At 38.9% G+C, this 19,360-nt stretch overlaps 1 protein-coding gene across 1 annotated transcript in view; it reads right to left on the bottom strand.

Annotated features, from left to right (window-relative positions):
- The window catches only part of Cdkl5 (cyclin dependent kinase like 5), a 183,341-nt gene that overhangs the window by 69,715 nt on the left and 94,266 nt on the right, over positions 1-19,360 (bottom strand). The window contains 1 exon segment of the mRNA XM_032889581.1: positions 1,339-1,384. Within this exon segment, the coding sequence (XP_032745472.1) occupies positions 1,339-1,384 (46 nt within the window).

A 19,360-nucleotide genomic window follows, 5' to 3' on the forward strand; every position in this document is an offset into this window, starting at 1 on the left:
GCTTTGATTTTCTGTTGCAATCACTCTTTTTACATCACCATTTGTCTCTGGACCACCTGTCATTAGTCTAAAGTCACTGTTCAAAGAACCTATTTCCAATGGTCTCACAGTGGGTTACCCAGGGGCAACTGTTTCCATTAGATCATAGGCACATGGTTTTGCCAGCACACCGGGCCCCAAAAGAAGCTTTTCTTTTAAAAGCATTTCAGGCCTTCCTTTAAGACTGGTCACAATGGCTGCTTGAGGCCCCTAGGTAGTAATACATGTGCCCACATAAGTAGTTTAGTTACCTCACAGCTTAGTTCCATCAAATGCTATGAAAGCTATCCTAGGAGCCTTTGCTTTGCAAGCTCTGTTATTCTATGCTTTCCGAGTATCTGAGGTTAGGGGGACGAGACTGTTCATAAACAGAAGCTGCTGCCTTGAAGTGCTTAGGAGATGCGCATCAGTGAAGGCAGGCTATATTGTCTATCTTCAGGTTTTGCACTAGATACAGAGGCTGATGCCGCTACCTTTTAACCTATGTTTCCTATGGCAGCTTGCAACTCAATGTCACAATGGAGTACTTTTTAAGATTTTACAGAAACCTGTGAAAGCTCAAAATGCAGTACCTCACTAACACAAGAATTTGTAAGACTTGCTTCACTATACAGCACTAGTGTGTATATGGAAACTGGGTTAGGATTAGAAAGCCTTTTTCCTGCGGTCTCTGTACTGCGGCCTAAAGCTCAAAAGCCATGTACAGACTTTCATTATCAGTCTGGTTTTCTTTGCCTTTGGTTAGGTAAGAGTTAACTGCTAAGGTTGTTTGAAACCGTCTTGCCCAGTAGAGAATTTTAATGCTCCATTTGAAAGAGTCTAAAAGTGTGATCAAGATACCCCCCGAAAATATGGTATTTCTTATTGAAAATCTTATTCTCTTAATAAATGGTTCTAAATATAAAAATGTCCTTCCATCCCATCCTGCCCCCCACGTATCCTTGTATTACTTGCTGTGTAGGGACTGGAGGGCAAATGCTGCATCTTTATAACCACACCTATTACTTATGGGAAATTACAGAATCAGCTCTTCCATTGTCACCCACGGAAACATATAGTTAAGAAAAACTTATCTGGCCTTTGAGCAAAAATTCCAATTTTTGACTGTAATTACAATAGATGTTCTAATATCTTGAGATAGGAAAGATTTCAAAGTAAATTAGCATGATAATAAACAAGTTGCGTTCACTCTCCAAGGTTATGATTTAAAAATCACAGGGCTAGAGGTCTAATAACGAAAACCTGCCTCTCACACAGTTTTCTTACAAAAAAAATACAGAAGTAAAAATGTATATATACCTTCACTGTCCTTGAATTTCTTGATTGCCACAATTTCATGTGTTTCCTGCAAAGGAAAAAGAGGCAGAGGGAAAATTATTCTCCAATCCCAACTGGGAATCGCAATTATCTGTGGGCAGAGGTGCTAAGACACAGAGCAGCATCTCCACCTCTCTCACCCACTCTAGAGACATTGTCAAGGAAGCTTAAGAAAGGGGGTGGCAAGGGGGCAAAGAACAGACACTGACATGCTATGCATGAAACATACATTTTCACTATCAATGTCTTCAAAAGTACAGGACATAAAAGAAATAAAGAGGACATCCAGAAATAGTCATATAACTCTCAACGGTTTAGTAACTTTTTTCTCAACTTGGAATCATAATAGTGTATACCTTGTATATATAACAAGGTTGTGTATGTCACTTCGAATTATATGAATAAGATTTATACCTGATGGTAAAAAAAAAAAACTGCTTCAAACTCCATTTGTAATAGCTATTTAAATAGTCTGTTAACGAACATAGTCCAAGAGCATCTTTCATTTCTGAGCAAATGCTACAGCGACATAGATGGGTCAAAGGCTGCTAAATGCTAAAAGTTCCCTAATGCACACGCCTAAACACACCCCCCACAGCCCTTCTGCACTATAGACTATCTAACCATTAAGCGTGCCAAAACAAATACCATTATGTAAAAGAATATCATTAAACGTAATGTTAGTAGAGGAGGCTTTTCATTAATTACATTTGTTTATTTATTGGGGGTTGAGGATGCTTGCCACAGTGCATGTGCAGAGGTCAGGGAACAATTGACGAGGTTGATCCTCTATTTCTATCGTGGAGGTCCTAAGAAACAAATCCAGGTTGTTAGGTTTTCTATTACCTGGTAAATAAAATGAACTTGACCAGAGCTAATTTTATTTTAACACTGATTCATGAGTAGAAACTTGTTGCCAAACTGAACTATTGTAGACTATGCACAATCAAATCTGATATGACTGGCCTTTGTAATTTTGGCCATCAGTTTTGTGCCCTAAGTCCTTACTTGAATATGGTTATTTCTTCATATTTTGCAGTTTCATATTTTAACTATTTCATTCCTTAAATCTTTATTCAACTATAATTTACTTTAGCACACGACAAAGTGAGAGACTCCAGATTTATTATCATTTCTAACTGTTGAACCGATTTTCCCAATCCCCTTTAGTGATGACGTGTAATTGTTATAGCTTAGCATCCTTACAGACAAATTCTAGATTTATGCTCAGAGCTTTCTTGCCATCTTTAATCTGGTGTAGGCTACTGACCAACCTGCTCTTACGCCAGAACCACTTTAAATGACTGGTACCTTAAACTTTTACATTAATCTGGAGTTCTAGATCCTGGTTTTCTTGTCACTTGCCTGGATAAAACTAATAGGTTTTGGCTGTTAGACCTAACCTGTAATTATATACATATGGGCTATTATGTCAACTATATTACATAGTCAATTGCTTCACCATTTAGTAAAATTTCTTTTCTCCAATGGTTTTTGTATATTTGAATGCTTGATTTGTATTATGTTTTATTCAATCATAAATGTATCTCTGACTGGTTTTCTGAGGCAGTACCCTTTTTTCCCTATGACATGAACACCTTCATCCATGCAGCCAGTGGGCAGGCACAGAACTTTTGGAATGGCTTAAGGTGCAGCTTTGTGTTTGAAAGCATGTTTAGAGGCTAAAAAGAAAAATGAGAGAAAGAGAGAAAGGAAGAAAGAGAGAAAAGAGAAAAAGAGAGAAAGAAAGAAAGAAAGAAAGAAAAGAAAGAAAGAAAAAAGAAAGAAAGAAAGGAAGGAAGGAAGAGAAAGGAAGGAGAGAGAGAGAGAGAGAGAGAGAGAGAGAGAGAGAGAGAGAGAGAGAGAGAAAGGAAGGAAGGAGGAAGGGAAAGAGGGAGGGAGAATAAATTAATCTGAGGGAAGAAAAACTGGCATTCACAGATTTTCTGTAAGCTTCAGAAGAACCTATAAAGTACCGGTTTTTATGTCACCAATGCGAAGTCTATATTTTTACTGAATGAAAATGTTTTAAAGTGAAATACATGTGAGTAGCTATTTTTCAAGAGGATAAAAAATTAAAGGCTTTGAAGAGTTGCTTAGGCTGAGATAGCTAGTTGGTAAAGTGGTGCCACCATGCAAATTTGAGGCCTTGAATTTGATCCCAGACTCCATGTAAAAAAAGTAGGTAAAATGGCAGCATGAGTTTCAAGCCCAGTTTTTGGGCAGTAGAGAGACAGACATTTTCCTGAGGCCTCTGACTAGTTCCAGCCTACTCCGATGAGCCTGACAATCTGAGAGACCCTGTTGCAAAAGAATCAAGGTGGACACCTGGATGAACACACACACACACACACACACACACACACACACACACTATATATATATATATATATATAGGTATATATATAGCATATATATATCCCCACATGTGCACCTCCCGATATCATCCCACAAAGGCTCAACTTTCTAACATAAATTATGTGATAGCATAGAAGTTTAAACAGAGAAAGAAATGATATCACTACCTGGAGGACCCAGCTATACTTTCTTTGGGCATATACCCAAAGGATGCTCCAACATATAACAAAGACACATGCTCCACTATGTTCATAGCAGCCTTATTTATAATAGCCAGAAGCTGGAAAGAACCCAGATGTCCCTCAACAGAGGAATGGATACAGAAAATGTGGTACATCTAACACAATGGAATACTACTCAGCTACCAAAAACAAAGATTTATGAAATTCATAGGCAAATTGATGGAACTGGAAAATATCAGTGAGTGAGGTAACCCAATCACAGAAAAACACACATGGTATGCACTCATTGATGATAAGTGGATATTAGCCCAAATGCTCTAATTACCCTACATGAACAGAACACATGAAACTCAAGAAGGATGACCAAAATGCAGATGTTTCACTCCTTCTTAAAAGGGGAAAAATATCCATAGGAGGGGATATGGAAACAAAGTTTAGAGCAGCGACTCAAGAAACGGCCATTCAGAACCTGACCCACATGTGGCCCATATCTATATACAGCTACCAAAACTAGATAAGATTGGTAAAGCTAAAAGTGCATAAGGAAAGGGACTGGATATAGATTCTCCTGAGAGACACATCCAGAGCATGTTCAATACAGAGGTCAATGCTAGCAGCAAACCACTGAACTGAGAAAGTTGGGGGGAATTAGAGGAAGTATTGAAAGAGCTGGAAGGAGCTTGCAACCCCATAAAACAACAATGCCAACCAACCAGAGCTTCTAGGACTAAACCACTACCGAAGACTATTCAACACTGACCCAGGGCCCAACTGCATATGTAGTAGAGAATAGCCTTGTTGGGGCACCAACAAGGAGAAGCTGCTGAATCCCGTTGAAGGCTGGATCCCCAGTGCAGGGGAATATGGAGGCACAAGGGGGGATATATAGGGGAATACCTGCATGGGGGAGGAAGGGAGGAATGGGGGCTTAGGAGGAAACTGGGAAGGAATAACATTTGAAATGTAAGTAAAGAATATATCTAATAAAAAAATAAAAGACTATCCATCACATATCTCTTATTATCTTTAGAGAATAAAAAAAAATAACATAAAAAAAGAAATGCCATGATGCTCTCTGATTTTTAGAAAAAGTCTAAGTCCAATTTGGCTTTTGTTCCAAAGTGGGTACCTTTTTTTTTTTTTTTAACATCAAGATTCTATTAGGTCATTTCTTTTCCTTGAAATAAGAAAAAAAATGAAACCATTTGTGTATATTCTAGAAGAAATCTACGTCTGTTTTCTGAACTAATATGTGAAAATTACTGATGTTCAGGAGTTTTTTCTAATAGCCTTATTATTGTAGCCACTCAAAATTTTCTAGTAACATTCACTATAAACCTCATATGTTTCCAAATGTACCTTCCATAACTACTTAGTCTGCTTTGTTCAGTATTACAGCACCAATACTTAGGGTATCAGGTAGGCAGTTACTATTTAGTAACCATTCAGTGAGTGCTATTCAAAATCAGTGCTCGCTACTCTGCTCTTCATTTGTTCCCTTTATATTTCTTCATCCTTCTTTATCTCGATAAAGTCTTGAATTTGCTTCCTGTTCAGTTTGTTCTGTCCTATACAGAGCAAATCTCCACTGCCTCCTTTCAGGAGGTATCATAAATGTCTTGACTTAATTTGCTTTGTATACAAGTCATTTTCAAGACTGGCTGTTGCTTTGAAATCTCAAGGCAACATTTTATCTGGACTCCTCTTTTTGTAGTCCTCCTCTGCCCACACCCCATTTTTAACCTCATTCTTATTACCACAATGGAAAGAAAGTCAACAAGATTGGCACCTGCCAGCAAACTGGGAAGATGGATTTTTCAGCGACCTAAAGTTCAAATAAAAATTGAGCTAGTCAGAGCCTGCTTTCAATCGAACACCATCGTTCTCACTGGGCTTGGCTAGTTTGACCTTGGACTATGTGGGAAGGGTTCTCTGTAAAAGAAGCCAACTGAGTATGTGTCATTTGCTCTTTCCCGTGCTGGCTGTAGAGCCCAGTACCTTGGTATTGGTGGCTCCCACAATTCTTTGTGAATATTCTATGTGTTTTCCAAGCCTTCACTATTTCTTGCCTTACTTTATATATCTGGAGCACATTAGTCTCTGAAATGATCTGGAAATCCGGATGTTAAGTGGGCTAGTGGCAAACTGAGAACGCCAGTTCCTTGGTAAGATGACTGCCTGCCTGCCTGTCAGCCACTTTACACATGGGTGTAAGTCTTTCCCTGCTCTCTTTGGCTATTTTTGCCTCAGCTGGTGTCAGAAAGCATAATAAATAACATGACATCCAAGGGTGCTTTTTAATCTACTCTTGCTAATGAAATTCTCCCTAGAGTTTGTCACCAATATTTGAATTTCTTTTTAATTCACGGAACTATTAAAAGTTTCTGTTTTTCTGTTTAACTATCTTTATAGGCACTTAATGGAGAGGCAGGAGGCGACATGCCAAACACTTTTACTAGTTCTACCACTATCCGGAGATGCTATCCACAATATAGATGTGGGCAAAGAAGAAACGACATGAAAATAACAGAAGAACTTGTGCTTTAAGTTCAGTTTATTTCCCAAAGCATACCATTGCCCCCACAATGTCTGCAACAGAATGTCACCAGCTGCAGTTAGCAAGATAGTCTTCATCTGTTCCTTGTTTCAGTGTCCTGCTTTAGTTTTAAAATGAGGCAGTTCAAAGCAGACATTTTAACCAGCAAAGGAAGAATGAGATAAACTATATCCACAATTCATTAATGGTCATTATAGATCTCATAATTCTACATCATCCTTCATTTTACCTCAAAACTAGATTTTCAAGATTGCTTTAGAATACACAAAAGAAGGATGAGATAATTTTTAGATAAAGGTTTCTGGATTTTACCATGTCTACATTGAAGCATTCAACATTTCCTAGAATAAGGGTTTTTTTCCAGTGAAAAGAAAAAGATTCAGCAGGGTATGGTTGCCACAGGCTTGTCATTTTGGCATTGAGAACACAGAAGCTGGAGGCAAGAGTTTGGAGACCAATCTGGTTCACATGGAGGCATTGTCTCAAAAAAGCAAAGGTGGGACGTGGCATGCGGAGTTAATGGGAGAAGACAACTGAAAATGTGTGTTCTAGAGTAGTAATCAACTGAGACGCCCATCTGAAGCGCTTATAGTTATTCTTGCATCAAGCTCCAACTCCATTACAAAACAAACCAGCCCTTTAATCATATTGGACAGAGACTATCATCCTATTGTTGAGGTTGAAAGCCCCAAGTCATCGCTTTGCTTTTGCTTATGTTAAAATATGGCATGCATTAGAACAACAGGAGAAAGAAAACCACTGTTTCTCTCCTAGTCTTCTCCTCACACACTAAGTTATTTCAAAGGTTACACTCAATAATTCATTTTCTAGTTATTCTTCGAGGAAACCCTTTCTTAGGAGAAATGCTTTTCTTCATCTACATACGGGATACAACTTGATAACCAAAGAATTTTCAGTCATTCCACATGTTATTCGCAAAGATCTCCAATAGTCAGTGTTCACACATTCACATGCCCCCCTCAAGTAGAAACAAAATTTTAGTCACAGACAAACTTTATTGGCTAGAATGGGATCCAAAAGGCAAACTTACTTTGTTTTAATTTTAAAGGCAGAATCTCATATAGCCAAGGCTAGCCTTGAACTTTTGATCATCCATCCTGCCTTCACTTCTCAAATTATGGGATTATAGGCACGAGCCACAATACGAGGCCAATATAAGCTTTATTCTAGATTACCATTTTAGAAATAATTTTTATGTCAGGTCCCATCCTAAGCACTTCCCATGGATTATTTCATACAATCCTCAAACCACTACTCTAAGGATTTTGTCCTGCACACTTTCAAGATGAGGATGCTGAAGAGAATGGAAAAATGGAAAAAATAATGAGCCATAAGTATGAAGAGGGCATTCAGAAACCCATAACTATGTGTGTTAAAGCAGAGAGATAAGGATGCTGAGTTTCCTCGTACAAAAGCATAAGCTAAAAGCACCACAGAGAGCTAAGAGAGAGGAGAACTGAGATTTCAAACCCTAATTGATTCTAAAATACTTCGCTACATGGTAGTCTTACACGACTTACAAGCAATAAAATGAATGGTATACTGTAGGAAAGGGTATTAAGTTCCAAAAAAGATGTCTTAATCATATGTTATATTTTCTATATTATGTTTTATTAAATGCAAATAATTCATAGATTATCTATAATCATTATTTTTATGAACATCTTCAAAAATAACTTAGACTGCGATTGCTTTTTATATTATGAGTAAAATTATAAAATGAAAGCAAACTGAAGCATGATGTATATTTCAAGGCAGGTAGAATACATGTGTAATGCCTTTTCCATAGAAATACAAAATATTACCTATTATATACAATGATAAATGCTAGTGTTTGTGACCTGCATTGGATTACTTGAAAACTACCACAGTCTAAACTAAAAGGCAGGGTTACCTCTAAATTTAAATATGTGAGACCAAATCAGGAAGGAAACAATTGGGCATAGGCAGGAAGGACGACATCTCAATCTGTCAATTAACAAATGCCTGCTGGGTCTCTGCCGTGGGTAAGGTTTTCTGCTGCTGGGTTTGACATGAGGGAGTCAATGAAGCTGGCTCCTGTACACAGAAGCCTATCAGATGCTGTTTAACAGTGCATGATAGTAAGTGGAAAATTCATGACACAAGTTGAAAAATGCAACAGATGTTGTATGACGTACCACGGAAGCTCAAAACAGGTTAGTCATGCAAACGTACAGAAAAATATACACTCCAGGCTCAGCAGCTGAACATATCTTGTTTGTGTGTGTGTCTGTGTGTCTGTGTGTGTGTCTGTGTGTGTGTGTGTGCGTGTGTGTGTCTGTGTGTCTGTGTGTCTGTGTGTTTTGTTTTATCCTTGCCTTTGGACATATAAAACATCACAAACTTAGCTTCATTCATTCCCAACTACCTCTTTCTAGGGGTACTTAAAAATATTGCTGTTCATTATTTCTTTGGGGAAGGGGAGGTGGTGCTGAGCGTATGGAGGTCAGGAGACAACTTGCAGGAGATGGCTTTCTCCTTCTACCACGTGAGTCCTGGTAGTGGACCCAGGGCTTCAGGCTTAGAAGCAGGGGCCTTTACCCACTGAGCCATACCAATGGCCTTCTCCAGAGGTTACCTCTCTCCTGGAGTTAGAATGCATCATTCCCCCTACAGATATTTTTTCTACAATTGTCTAGACAATAAAAATTATCTAAGTAGCATGTTATAGTACACATTTGGGAGGGAGAAACTTTTTTCTTCTTTTAAAAAATACCAATGTGCATCTGAGGCAGAAGCAGAAACCCACGAAGTGCAGCTCAGTTGAATGTACCCCCTTTTCCAAGACAACTGAGACTGCTTTTACCTGTCATGTAGGAGAAAGGACACGCAGGTGTTACCATATGTTCCACAGTGCGTGGGGCAGTCCCTACAACACAAGAGTATCTAGTACCAAATGCCAATACTGTTACTACTAATTTTAAATACTCATTTTATGATGGTTTATTCATAACTGTTTAATCATTTTAAATAATTTTTGGTATTCACTTGTAGATACTATTTCTTTAAAAAAAGAAACAAACAAACAAACAAAAAATAACCCACCAAACTGGTCACCTAGCAGATATAATGGCACATACCTTTAATCCTAACACTTGGGATGCAGAAGCAGGTAAATCACTATGAGCTCCAGGCTAGCCTGGTCTACACAGTGGGGCCCATGACAGTCAAATCTACACAGTGATACTAGGTCTCAAAACAACAACAGCAGCAGCAATAACAACAAATTTATCCTACTTTTTTAAAGACTTGCCTGTTACCTGAAAGTTTGAAATGATTTCAGGCAAAATTCGCCAAACAAATTGAATATATTTAAATTTTACAATTTAAAATGTTTATTTTACTTCTCAATGATTTTAATTCAAAGTGAATTACATCACTTCCTCCTCCACTCCCCCCAACCTCTCCCTCGAAATCCCTTTGTCATCCCACTCTCAAGTTAATAGCCCCTTTTGCTTTAGTTACATACACATTTCTATATATGTGTGTACAAGTACATTCAAACAAAACCTGGTGGGTCCACTATGTATACGTGTGTGTGGGTACACTTAATTTCAAGGCTGACCACCCTGCACTGGACAATCAATAAATCCTCATCCCTGGGAGTGGCTAATTCTCTTCTCCCAGCAGTCAATAGTTGCCTGTAGTTCTTTGGGAATAGGACTCCGTGAAATTTTAATTGGAAATGCAAAAATTAAAAGATCAATTCTCAAAAAAAGTATTAAAACTATTAATCATGGCATTAAAAAAACTACACTCATTTTAACAAAATAATGGTTACTTTGACAATGACTCCAGTAAAATGTTATATGACAAAATATACCAAAAGGGGAGCTGGAGAGAGGGCTCAGTGGGTAAGAACTCTTCTAAAGGACTAGAGCTTGCTTCCCAATATACATAGAGATGGCTCACAATGACCTATATAACATTAGTTCCAGGGGACTCACAGCCTTCCTATTGTCTCCATGGGCACGGCAGACATGTGGTGCACATACACAAACATGGAGCATACATAATACTCAAGTACACAGATACATATTATGAAAACACACACATATTAAAAGCTATTAAAACATATTATTTACTTTTCTGTTAAAAATTCAGTGACACTTTCCATTTGACCAAATCAATTTAGCTAAGAACCATCATCTACACCAAAATACAACAGAATTGCTAGTAAGAATCATGCTGCTGAGGCAGTGCCATAACAAACATTGGTATGAACTCAGAACTGCATTCAGTTTGAATTTACTTCTATCTAAGAAAACCTTACTATTTAGTGAGGAATATAGGACAAATTCTATGTATTTTACTACTTCATGCTCAGACTTTAAAATGAGCAGTCTCATGAAAACATTAATACTTTATTAACAGCATGTAACCAAAATAGATATAAAGAAAGTTTTGTGTTTTTCTTAGGGTTTTTTTTTTTTTGGTTTGTTTTTCTTTTCTTTTTGGCCCCTGCGGGCAAAGTCTCACATAGTCTAGGCTGCCATCAAGCATGCTATGTAGCTGAGAATGACTTTGCACCTCTGCTCCTCCGACCTCTATTGTCAAAGAGCAAGGCTCATTGATATGCATCATTACACTAAGGGTCGGGCAGTGGTTTCACAGCATGTGTTACATGTACGTGTTCTGTGGGTATGCATATATGTGTGTGTGTTAGTATGCATGCATGACAACTGACATCAAAATTAGATAATGGGTGTCTTGCCTCAATCATATCCTACCTTTAAAAAGCAAAATTTAATAAATTTTATGAGTGTTTTGCCCACATGCTTGTAAGTAGACTACATGTGTGCAGTGCCTATGCACAACACAAGAAGGAATCAGACCCCCAGAACTGGAGTCATACAGAGGTGTAAGCCACCATGTGAGTGCTAGGAACTGAACTACCCTCTGCTCTTAAAGTGCTAAAAGAAAATGACACTGCCTTGGTAAATGGTAAATGCATGTGTTGCTACTTGACTGCCCTGACCTCTGGAAGGTCTTCCAAATTTACTGCAAATCTGATTTTTCTTTCCTCTTTCAAGATTGCTTTCACAACAGGGCTGTGAAATGGCCGAATGTGCTAGGGTGTGTGTGTGTGTGTGTGTGTGTGTGTGTGTGTGTGTGTGTGTGTGATGTGCTTCTCTCCTTGAAACAGTCAAATGGTTCTTTTTTGGGCCAGTGAGTTGACTGAGTAAACATGCTTGCTATACAAGACTAGTGACTGGAATTCAAACCTCAGTATGCATGTAAAGCATGTAAAGGTGAAAAAAAGAGAAGCAACTCTACAAAGCAGCCCTTCTCACCCTCTTATACACTCCCACACAAATACAAATATTTACATATGTTTTTTAAGGACATGGTTTCACCATGTATATATCCTATGGTTGTCCTGGAATTCACTCTGTAGATCAGGCTGTCTTGGAACTCACAAAGATCTGCCCACCTCTACCTCCAGGGTGCTGGGATTAAAGGTGGGCAGCACCATGTCCAGATTAAAATAAGTTTTAAAAAGGTTCTCTTCCACAGTCACCTTTTCTAGTCTGTGTGCAACTTGCTTTAGTCCAGCAAAAATGAACCTCTAACTACTGCTATCACACATTCGCACCATCTGAGAGATGCCCAGTATTGGAACAGCCATGAGATTGCTAGCTGGCTAACAGTTGTGGAGCTTATGTAGTATGGCATCTCTAAGTCCTTAGGGCAGTGAGTGTCTCACAGTACTTAGAATGAAGTTGAACTATTTTTATTTCTACAATAAAAATCAAAGTTTCTGCAAAAGCTGACACTTGATATTTCAGTGCCAAAAATATCAGAATGAAACACATAAAACTCTTGGACTGCCTAGATGAAAGATGCACGAAAAGTAAGCTACTGTGAGAACTGCTAGTATGTGCCAGTGTTCACTGTTAGAGCCGGTCAGTATCAATCTGACCAGACGCTGGCTGCCAATGTCAAAGGAGGGTGCAAAAAGACGTGTTTACAGGGAAACAAGGCACGGAAAATGGCTCATCTTGTTTCATACAAGAAAGCAGGCATGCTTTTTTGTTGCGCCTGTATGGGCTAGAGGAAACTTCTGGGGGGTCTTTTCACTGAGCTAGGCAAGGGTTCTACCACTGAGCTTTCACACCTCTAACCCTACTGTGTTGTAGGTCACTTTTATTCTTGTGTGTGTGTGTGTGTGTGTGTGTGTGTGTGTGTGTGTGTGTATTAGTTACACCTCAGGAAAGTAGATTTAAGATGAGTCACTTAAAGTTGGAGAGAGATGTAGCTCATTGCTAGAGTGCTTGCCTAGCATTTACAAGGCCCTCTTTTCAATCTCTAGTACCATTTAAAAAACACTTTGAAAAAGAATTTACGTCATAGTTATAGATTAATACAAACTTACTCAATGTTGGCTGTGCAGAAAAGGTAATTAATAAAATGTTCAAAAACTGAAATCTAGTTATCAAGATAAAAAATAAGATGCCCAAACACGTTTCCCTAATCTAGTCACACATCAAAGAGAATCTCTTCAAATAGAAAGGGAGAGAGACAAGCTAGGTGTGGTAGCCTGGAATCCTAGCTGGTCAGGAGGAAGGATGACAGCTAGAGGTCATCATGATAGAAAGACCGTATCTTCTGAGAAAAGAAGGATGGTGATGTGGAGAAACAAATGTCCTTTCAAAATATTCTGGCTCGACAGTAAAAGATTATATAAAATGAGATACTGGATTTGCATATGTCTACACCTTTATACAAATATATACAGATGTCCTCAAGAGGCCTCGTACATAGCAAATTCAGACTTTGGCATCGTCACATGAATGAAAATTTCAGAGATGATGCAGCAGTGATGCCTGTCAGGATATACTTTGGTTAAGCGGTATTAACCGTCTCTGCCTGCACTGCAGTTGTTTGTGCTAATTGTGATTTTTGTTCTTCATATTTCATTGCACCCTTTATTTTATAACAATAAGGATTTAATGAGAAATGAAATTCACTTGTATTGATCAAATAATTAAAAATCAAGATGGCATTAACTAGGCACGCCAAATACAGGCAGGCTCAATCAGATGATCACCGGGCTTATGGGACATTCAACTCTGATGGGAGAATACAAAATTTAAATTTAAATGAAGACTATACCTCATCAAAGATTATCTTGCTATGGCAGCAACACTAACTTAACAACACACTAAATCTAAACTGTACTGAGTAAAGGTAGATTTTCAATTTTCTGTTAAGTAATTCAAGTTGGCTTTTTAAAGTACTCACTTCACCTTGAACTTTCACAATATGGTAGTGACTTGGTCCTTCCTACTTTATAGACTCTTTCAGAGAAATGTTCAGACTTTTCAGATCGTTCTCCCTGCTTCTGCCAAGACAGGGGCTGCATTATATGGAGTAGGTGAGGTAAAAAGAAGCTTGCTGTAGTAAGGTAGGAGTTCTCTGGTTTCTAAGAAGGTTCTTTCTGGATTTGAACCCCTGATGCCTCTGTTAAGCCCCAAGAGATATAAATCAACTGTGGAGAGCTCTTTTAGCTCAGAGCATGGGAGTTTGGCCCAACTGATTAAGTTCCCTCTTGGCTTCCTGGTGCTAAAGACATCTAGACTATAATCTCATTTACAACTCCCCTTGGCCAATGACTGCTATATTATCAGCCTCTGCCTCAACACAATGTCCCCATTGATAGTCCCACTGGCTGTCAACCATCTACCTAAGATAAATGTTCTTTTGAGATCCTTAGAAACTGTTCACAAGCTAAAGGAGGACCAGGAGGCCTCTATGCACTTAACCACACTAGACTTTTTTTTTTCTACTGTCGCAGCTCCAGCTATAACGAGGTAAACCTGGAGCATCTTCCAAGAGGCGAATAAGAGAGAAGCTCCCTTCACTTTTGACAACAACCTCAACATATCCATTTTTCTGAAGTGGGAATGTTGGAAATGTCAGCATATAATTACCTACTCTATCTTGCCCTCTTCTTTTTGTATTGTTTTATCACTTGAAATGACAATCTTTCGCTTCTCCTTTAATTCTCAAAAAAGTCTCCTATTAAATAGCATCCTCGATTGTCTCCCTAACTCTCTCTCTCTCTCTCTCCAGGGGTATGATTAAAAGCAAAGATGAGGAGAAAAATTCCAGTATATTTATTGACCACAGATATAGCAGCAGGTATTTCAAAATTATTATCCATATTAAATTTGAAAAAATTAGGTATGCTAATAGAACAACAACCAAAGTAATCTTAAAATTGTGGACAGATGATCAATATTTAAAAAAAATACATGCTCCTTGGGGCTGGAGAGATGATTCAATGGTTAAGAGCTCATACTTCTCTTCAAAGGACCCAAGGTCCATTCAAAACTGCTCCAGGAAATGTGATGCTTCCTCCTGACCTGTGTGGCCACGTACTGTACTCATGTGTATATTTTACCTAGACAGATACCCATATACATAATTTAAAATAATAAAAAATAAATCATAAAATTAAAATGGTTCAGATAAAGAGAAACATTGTTTCTCTGAGAATAGCTTTGTACAGATTCCTTTTTAAGGGGTACTAACTGTCTAACTTTCTTGTGATGCTTCTCCTGTGTATTGTGTAGATAACACTGATGTCTTAACGTCTGCAGTTATTTGTGGGTAAACAATGCATAAAGAGCTAGCAATAACAGAGGTAGCTAATACGGAGTAAGTGGCTCACAGTTTCTGAGGGAATACGAACAACAAAATATATCCAGGCGTAACCACACATTCACACATTCTGCTGAAGTTAGAGACAAAAAACTAATATGGTTACAATTTAATGTGTTTTATAATTGCTTATCACCACCCTGTGCATGCTGTGTGTGTGATCTATTCATTCTGAGTTTTGGAAAATATCATACTATTCTAGGTTTATATTCTATAAAATATGACAATATGAATACTGAACTTTCGTATATAAGGCCAATGGTTATTTTTCTCCAATTCTTTGGAAATATGGGTGGTTTGGGAGGTCACAGGCCCTAGGTGGGAAGCTATTGCTATTGTTACACAAAATAAACAGGATGTGGCTATGAAATTACCCTCTAAAGAATTATATTTATACCCATATAGCAGTGCTGCCATCAACACTGGTCAGAGAAGCTCCATTTACAATGGGCAGTGGTAACTGCAAAGACTTGTAAGGGGTCGAGGTAATAAGAAATAAGCAACCATAAAGTTAACAAAGGAGTCAGCCATAAGTGATATCAACAGTACTGACTCCAAGGCTCAAGGAATGTGGCAAGGAGAGGGCAGAAATAAAAGAGTCAAAGAAAGGGGTGGGATGAGGTGAACGCCATCTTTGGAGCGCAGTAATGCAGCTGCACTCTTCAGCTCAGGACAGTTGTGTTTACCTATGCAAGACTGGGCCGCTCAGCATCCTGCCACAGGGAGCAACACATGGGGCCTAGAAGAAGACCTAAAGGCAGATACTGGTAGCTAGTGGGAAATGGGGGTGTCAAGAAGACTCACCTCTACTTGAGTCTCTGAGGGAAGGAGAGACATTTTCGGTAGTACAATCACTGGTAGGGAGCTCATGCTCTTATAAACAGTCCCTTACCCGGGATCTTATAAGAGACCCTAAGAACATGCAATGGATCAAAAAGAAAATGACAACAGAAAGACTAGCTGGGAAGGGAATCAACTGGGAATTGAATGGGGACAAGAAAGGAAAATAGGAAGGTGAATGATGAACTATACACATATGAAAATGTCATTAGGAAGGCCATTCCTTTCCCTCTTTTATTAAAAATAGTTTTTTTCCTCACATAATGTATCTTGATTATGGCTTCCCTTCCCTATACTCCCCCTCCCACCCAGATCTACTCTCTTTCTGTCTCTCATTAGAAATCAAACCTACTCTTAGGGAGATACAAACAAAACATAATAAAATGAAATAAAAGTTATCACATCAAAATAGGACAGGACAAACAGCAGAAGAAGAGCCCAAGAGAAGGCACAAGAATCAGAGACACACTCATTCACACACTCAGGAGTCCCATGAAGACACTAAACTGGAAGCCGTATGATATATGCAGAGGACCTGGTGCAGATCAATGCAGGGCCAGTGCATTCTGCTTCAGTTTCTGTGAGTTCATATAACCTTTGATCATGTTGATTTAGAGGGACTTGTTCTCCTGGTGTCCTCCATCCCCTGTCTCTCACACTCTTTCTGCCTCCTCTTCCACAGGGTTTCCTCAGCCCTGAGGAAGGGATTTGATGGAGAATCCCATTTAGACTTGAGTGCTCTAAGGTCTTTCACTCTATGTATAGTGTCTGACTTTGGGTCTCTGTATTTCTTCCCACCCGATGACGAAGCTTATTCTTATATATAATATATATAAATAAAAACATTTAAGTATGCTTAATGAAACTCCCAAGATCAAAAGAAACAGGCTTATTCTTCAGAGTACCTGGGTCCTCAGGTGCCTAAGTGCCATTGACACTGCCCAAATGAGAGAAACTGAGGTATACCAAGAGAAATGTGGAAAGTCATCCTGGAACACTGCAGTGCATTCCTCTAAGGGCAGTGTGACCGTGTGCTGGGACAGATGTGTTCATACATACTGAGCATACATGATCACAAAATGGGTTAACCCACATCTGATTACAGTACGAGGCCACTGATCTTCACCACAGCTGTGTACACATGAAAGGTATAATTAACACTAACAAATTTTTCTTTTCCTAAAACGTTTCATGGAGGTCGAGCGATTGTTCAGTGGTTAGGAACACTTGCTGCACTTGCAAGTTAGATTCTCAGCACACACACGTCTGGCGGCTCACTTCCAGTTCCAGCCCCTGTGTTCTCTTCTGACCTCCTCAGGTCCCTTCTGTTCTTCTCAGGCACTAGGCACATATGTAGTACACATATATACATGCAGGCAAAACACTCCTGCTCACAAAAAATAAATAAATATGAATATCCCTTTAAAGTGGCTAATTTAGTGAAAACTCTTCATACCTTATTATGCATTATGAAAAAAAACTAGATAATTTCAGCCTTGCATTCTCTTGCCACAAAAAGAATATGAAACACAAAGCAGAAGCCTGTGGTAATTTTTAAGAAGCATTTGGTCTTCATATCCAATTCCCCATCACTTTATCTTACATATGTACCACATCATATTAAGAGTCTGGAAGATGGACTATTTCCCATAACTACCATGGAACTTTAATGACTATGTCATGTCACATAAGCACTAAGGATAAAAAGAGGAAGAAGGAAGACAAATTCCCCAACATGGTGATACTAATGGAACAACAATGGCCTGAAAGTCTTCAGTAGTTCAGTGATGTCAGAGAAACAGCCAGAAAACAGTATACATTTTGAATCAAAGTTTTAGGTCTGGTTACTGAATGTCAAAGAATACCAATGAATATAAGGAATACAACCCAACAGCAAAACAATAACAAACTGCAACAACCAATTTTTTTTTTTAACATTTTAACATTTTTTTTTTTATTAACTTGAGTATTTTCTTATTTACATTTTAGAAAGTGTTGTTCCTTTTCCCGGTTTCCGGCAAACATCCCTAATCCCTCCCCTCCCTTTCTTTATGGTGTTCCCCTCCCCCATCTCCCCCATTGCCGCCTTCCCCAACAGTCTAGTTCACTGGGGGTTCAGTCTTAGCAGGACCCAGGGCTTCCCCTTCCACTGGCGCTCTTACTAGGATATTCATTGTTACCTATGAGGTCCAGAGTCCAGGGTCAGTCCATGTATAGTCTTTAGGTAGTGGCTTAGTCCCTGGAAGCTCTGGTTTGCTTGGCATTGTTGTTCATAAGGGGTCTCGAGCCCCTTCGAGCTCTTCCAGTGCTTTCTCTGATTCCTTCAACGGGGGTCCTATTCTCAGTTCAGTGGTTTGCTGCTGGCATTCGCCTCTGTATTTGCTGTATTCTGGCTGTGTCTCTCAAGAGCGATCTACATCCGGTTCCTGTCGCCTGCACTTCTTTGCTTCATCCATCTTGTCTGCTTTGGATGGTTGTATATGCTTATATGGGCCACATGTGGGCAACTCTGGAATGGTATTCCTTCAGCCTCTGTTTTAAACTTTTGCCTCTCTTCCCTGCCAAGGGTATTCTTGTTTTTAAAGAAGGAGTGAAGCCTTAACATTTGATCTCCCTCTTGGAGTTTCATTTGTTCTGGCATCTAGGGTAATTCAAGCATTTGGGCTAATATCCACTTATCAATGAGTGCATACCATGTATGTTTTCTGTGATTGGGTTTACCTCACTCAGGATGATATTTTCCAGTTGTCCATTTGCCCTATAATTTCATAAAAGTCATTGTTTTGATATTTGGTAATATTCATTGTGTAGATGTACCACATTTCTGTATCCATTCCTCTGTTGAAGGGCATCTGGGTTCTTTCCAGCTTCTGGCTATTATAAATAAGGCTGCGATGAACATAGTGGAGCACGTGTCTTTTTTATATGTTGGGGCATCTTTTGGATATATGCCCAAGAGAGGTATAGCTGGGTCCTCAGGTAGTGCAATGTCCAATTTTCTGAGGAACCTCCAAACTCATTTCCAGAATGGTTGTACCAGTCTGCAATCCCACCAACAATGGAGGAGTGTTCTCTTTCTCCACATCCTGCCATAGCATCTGCTGTCACCTGAGTTTTGATCTTAGCCATTCTCACTGGTGTGAGGTGAAATCTCAGGTTGTTTTGATTTGCATTTCTCTTATGACTAAAGATGTTGAACATTTCTTTAGGGTGTTCTCAGTCATTGGCATTCCTCAGCTGTGAATTCTTTGCAACTCTGAACCCATTTTTAATGGGGTTATTTGTCTCCCTGCGGTCTAACTTCTTGAGTTCTTTGTATATTTTGGATATAAGGCCTCTATCTGTTGTAGGATTGGTA

The sequence above is a fragment of the Rattus rattus genome, chromosome X (genome assembly GCF_011064425.1).
Source record: "Rattus rattus isolate New Zealand chromosome X, Rrattus_CSIRO_v1, whole genome shotgun sequence".
NCBI lineage: Eukaryota > Metazoa > Chordata > Mammalia > Rodentia > Muridae > Rattus > Rattus rattus.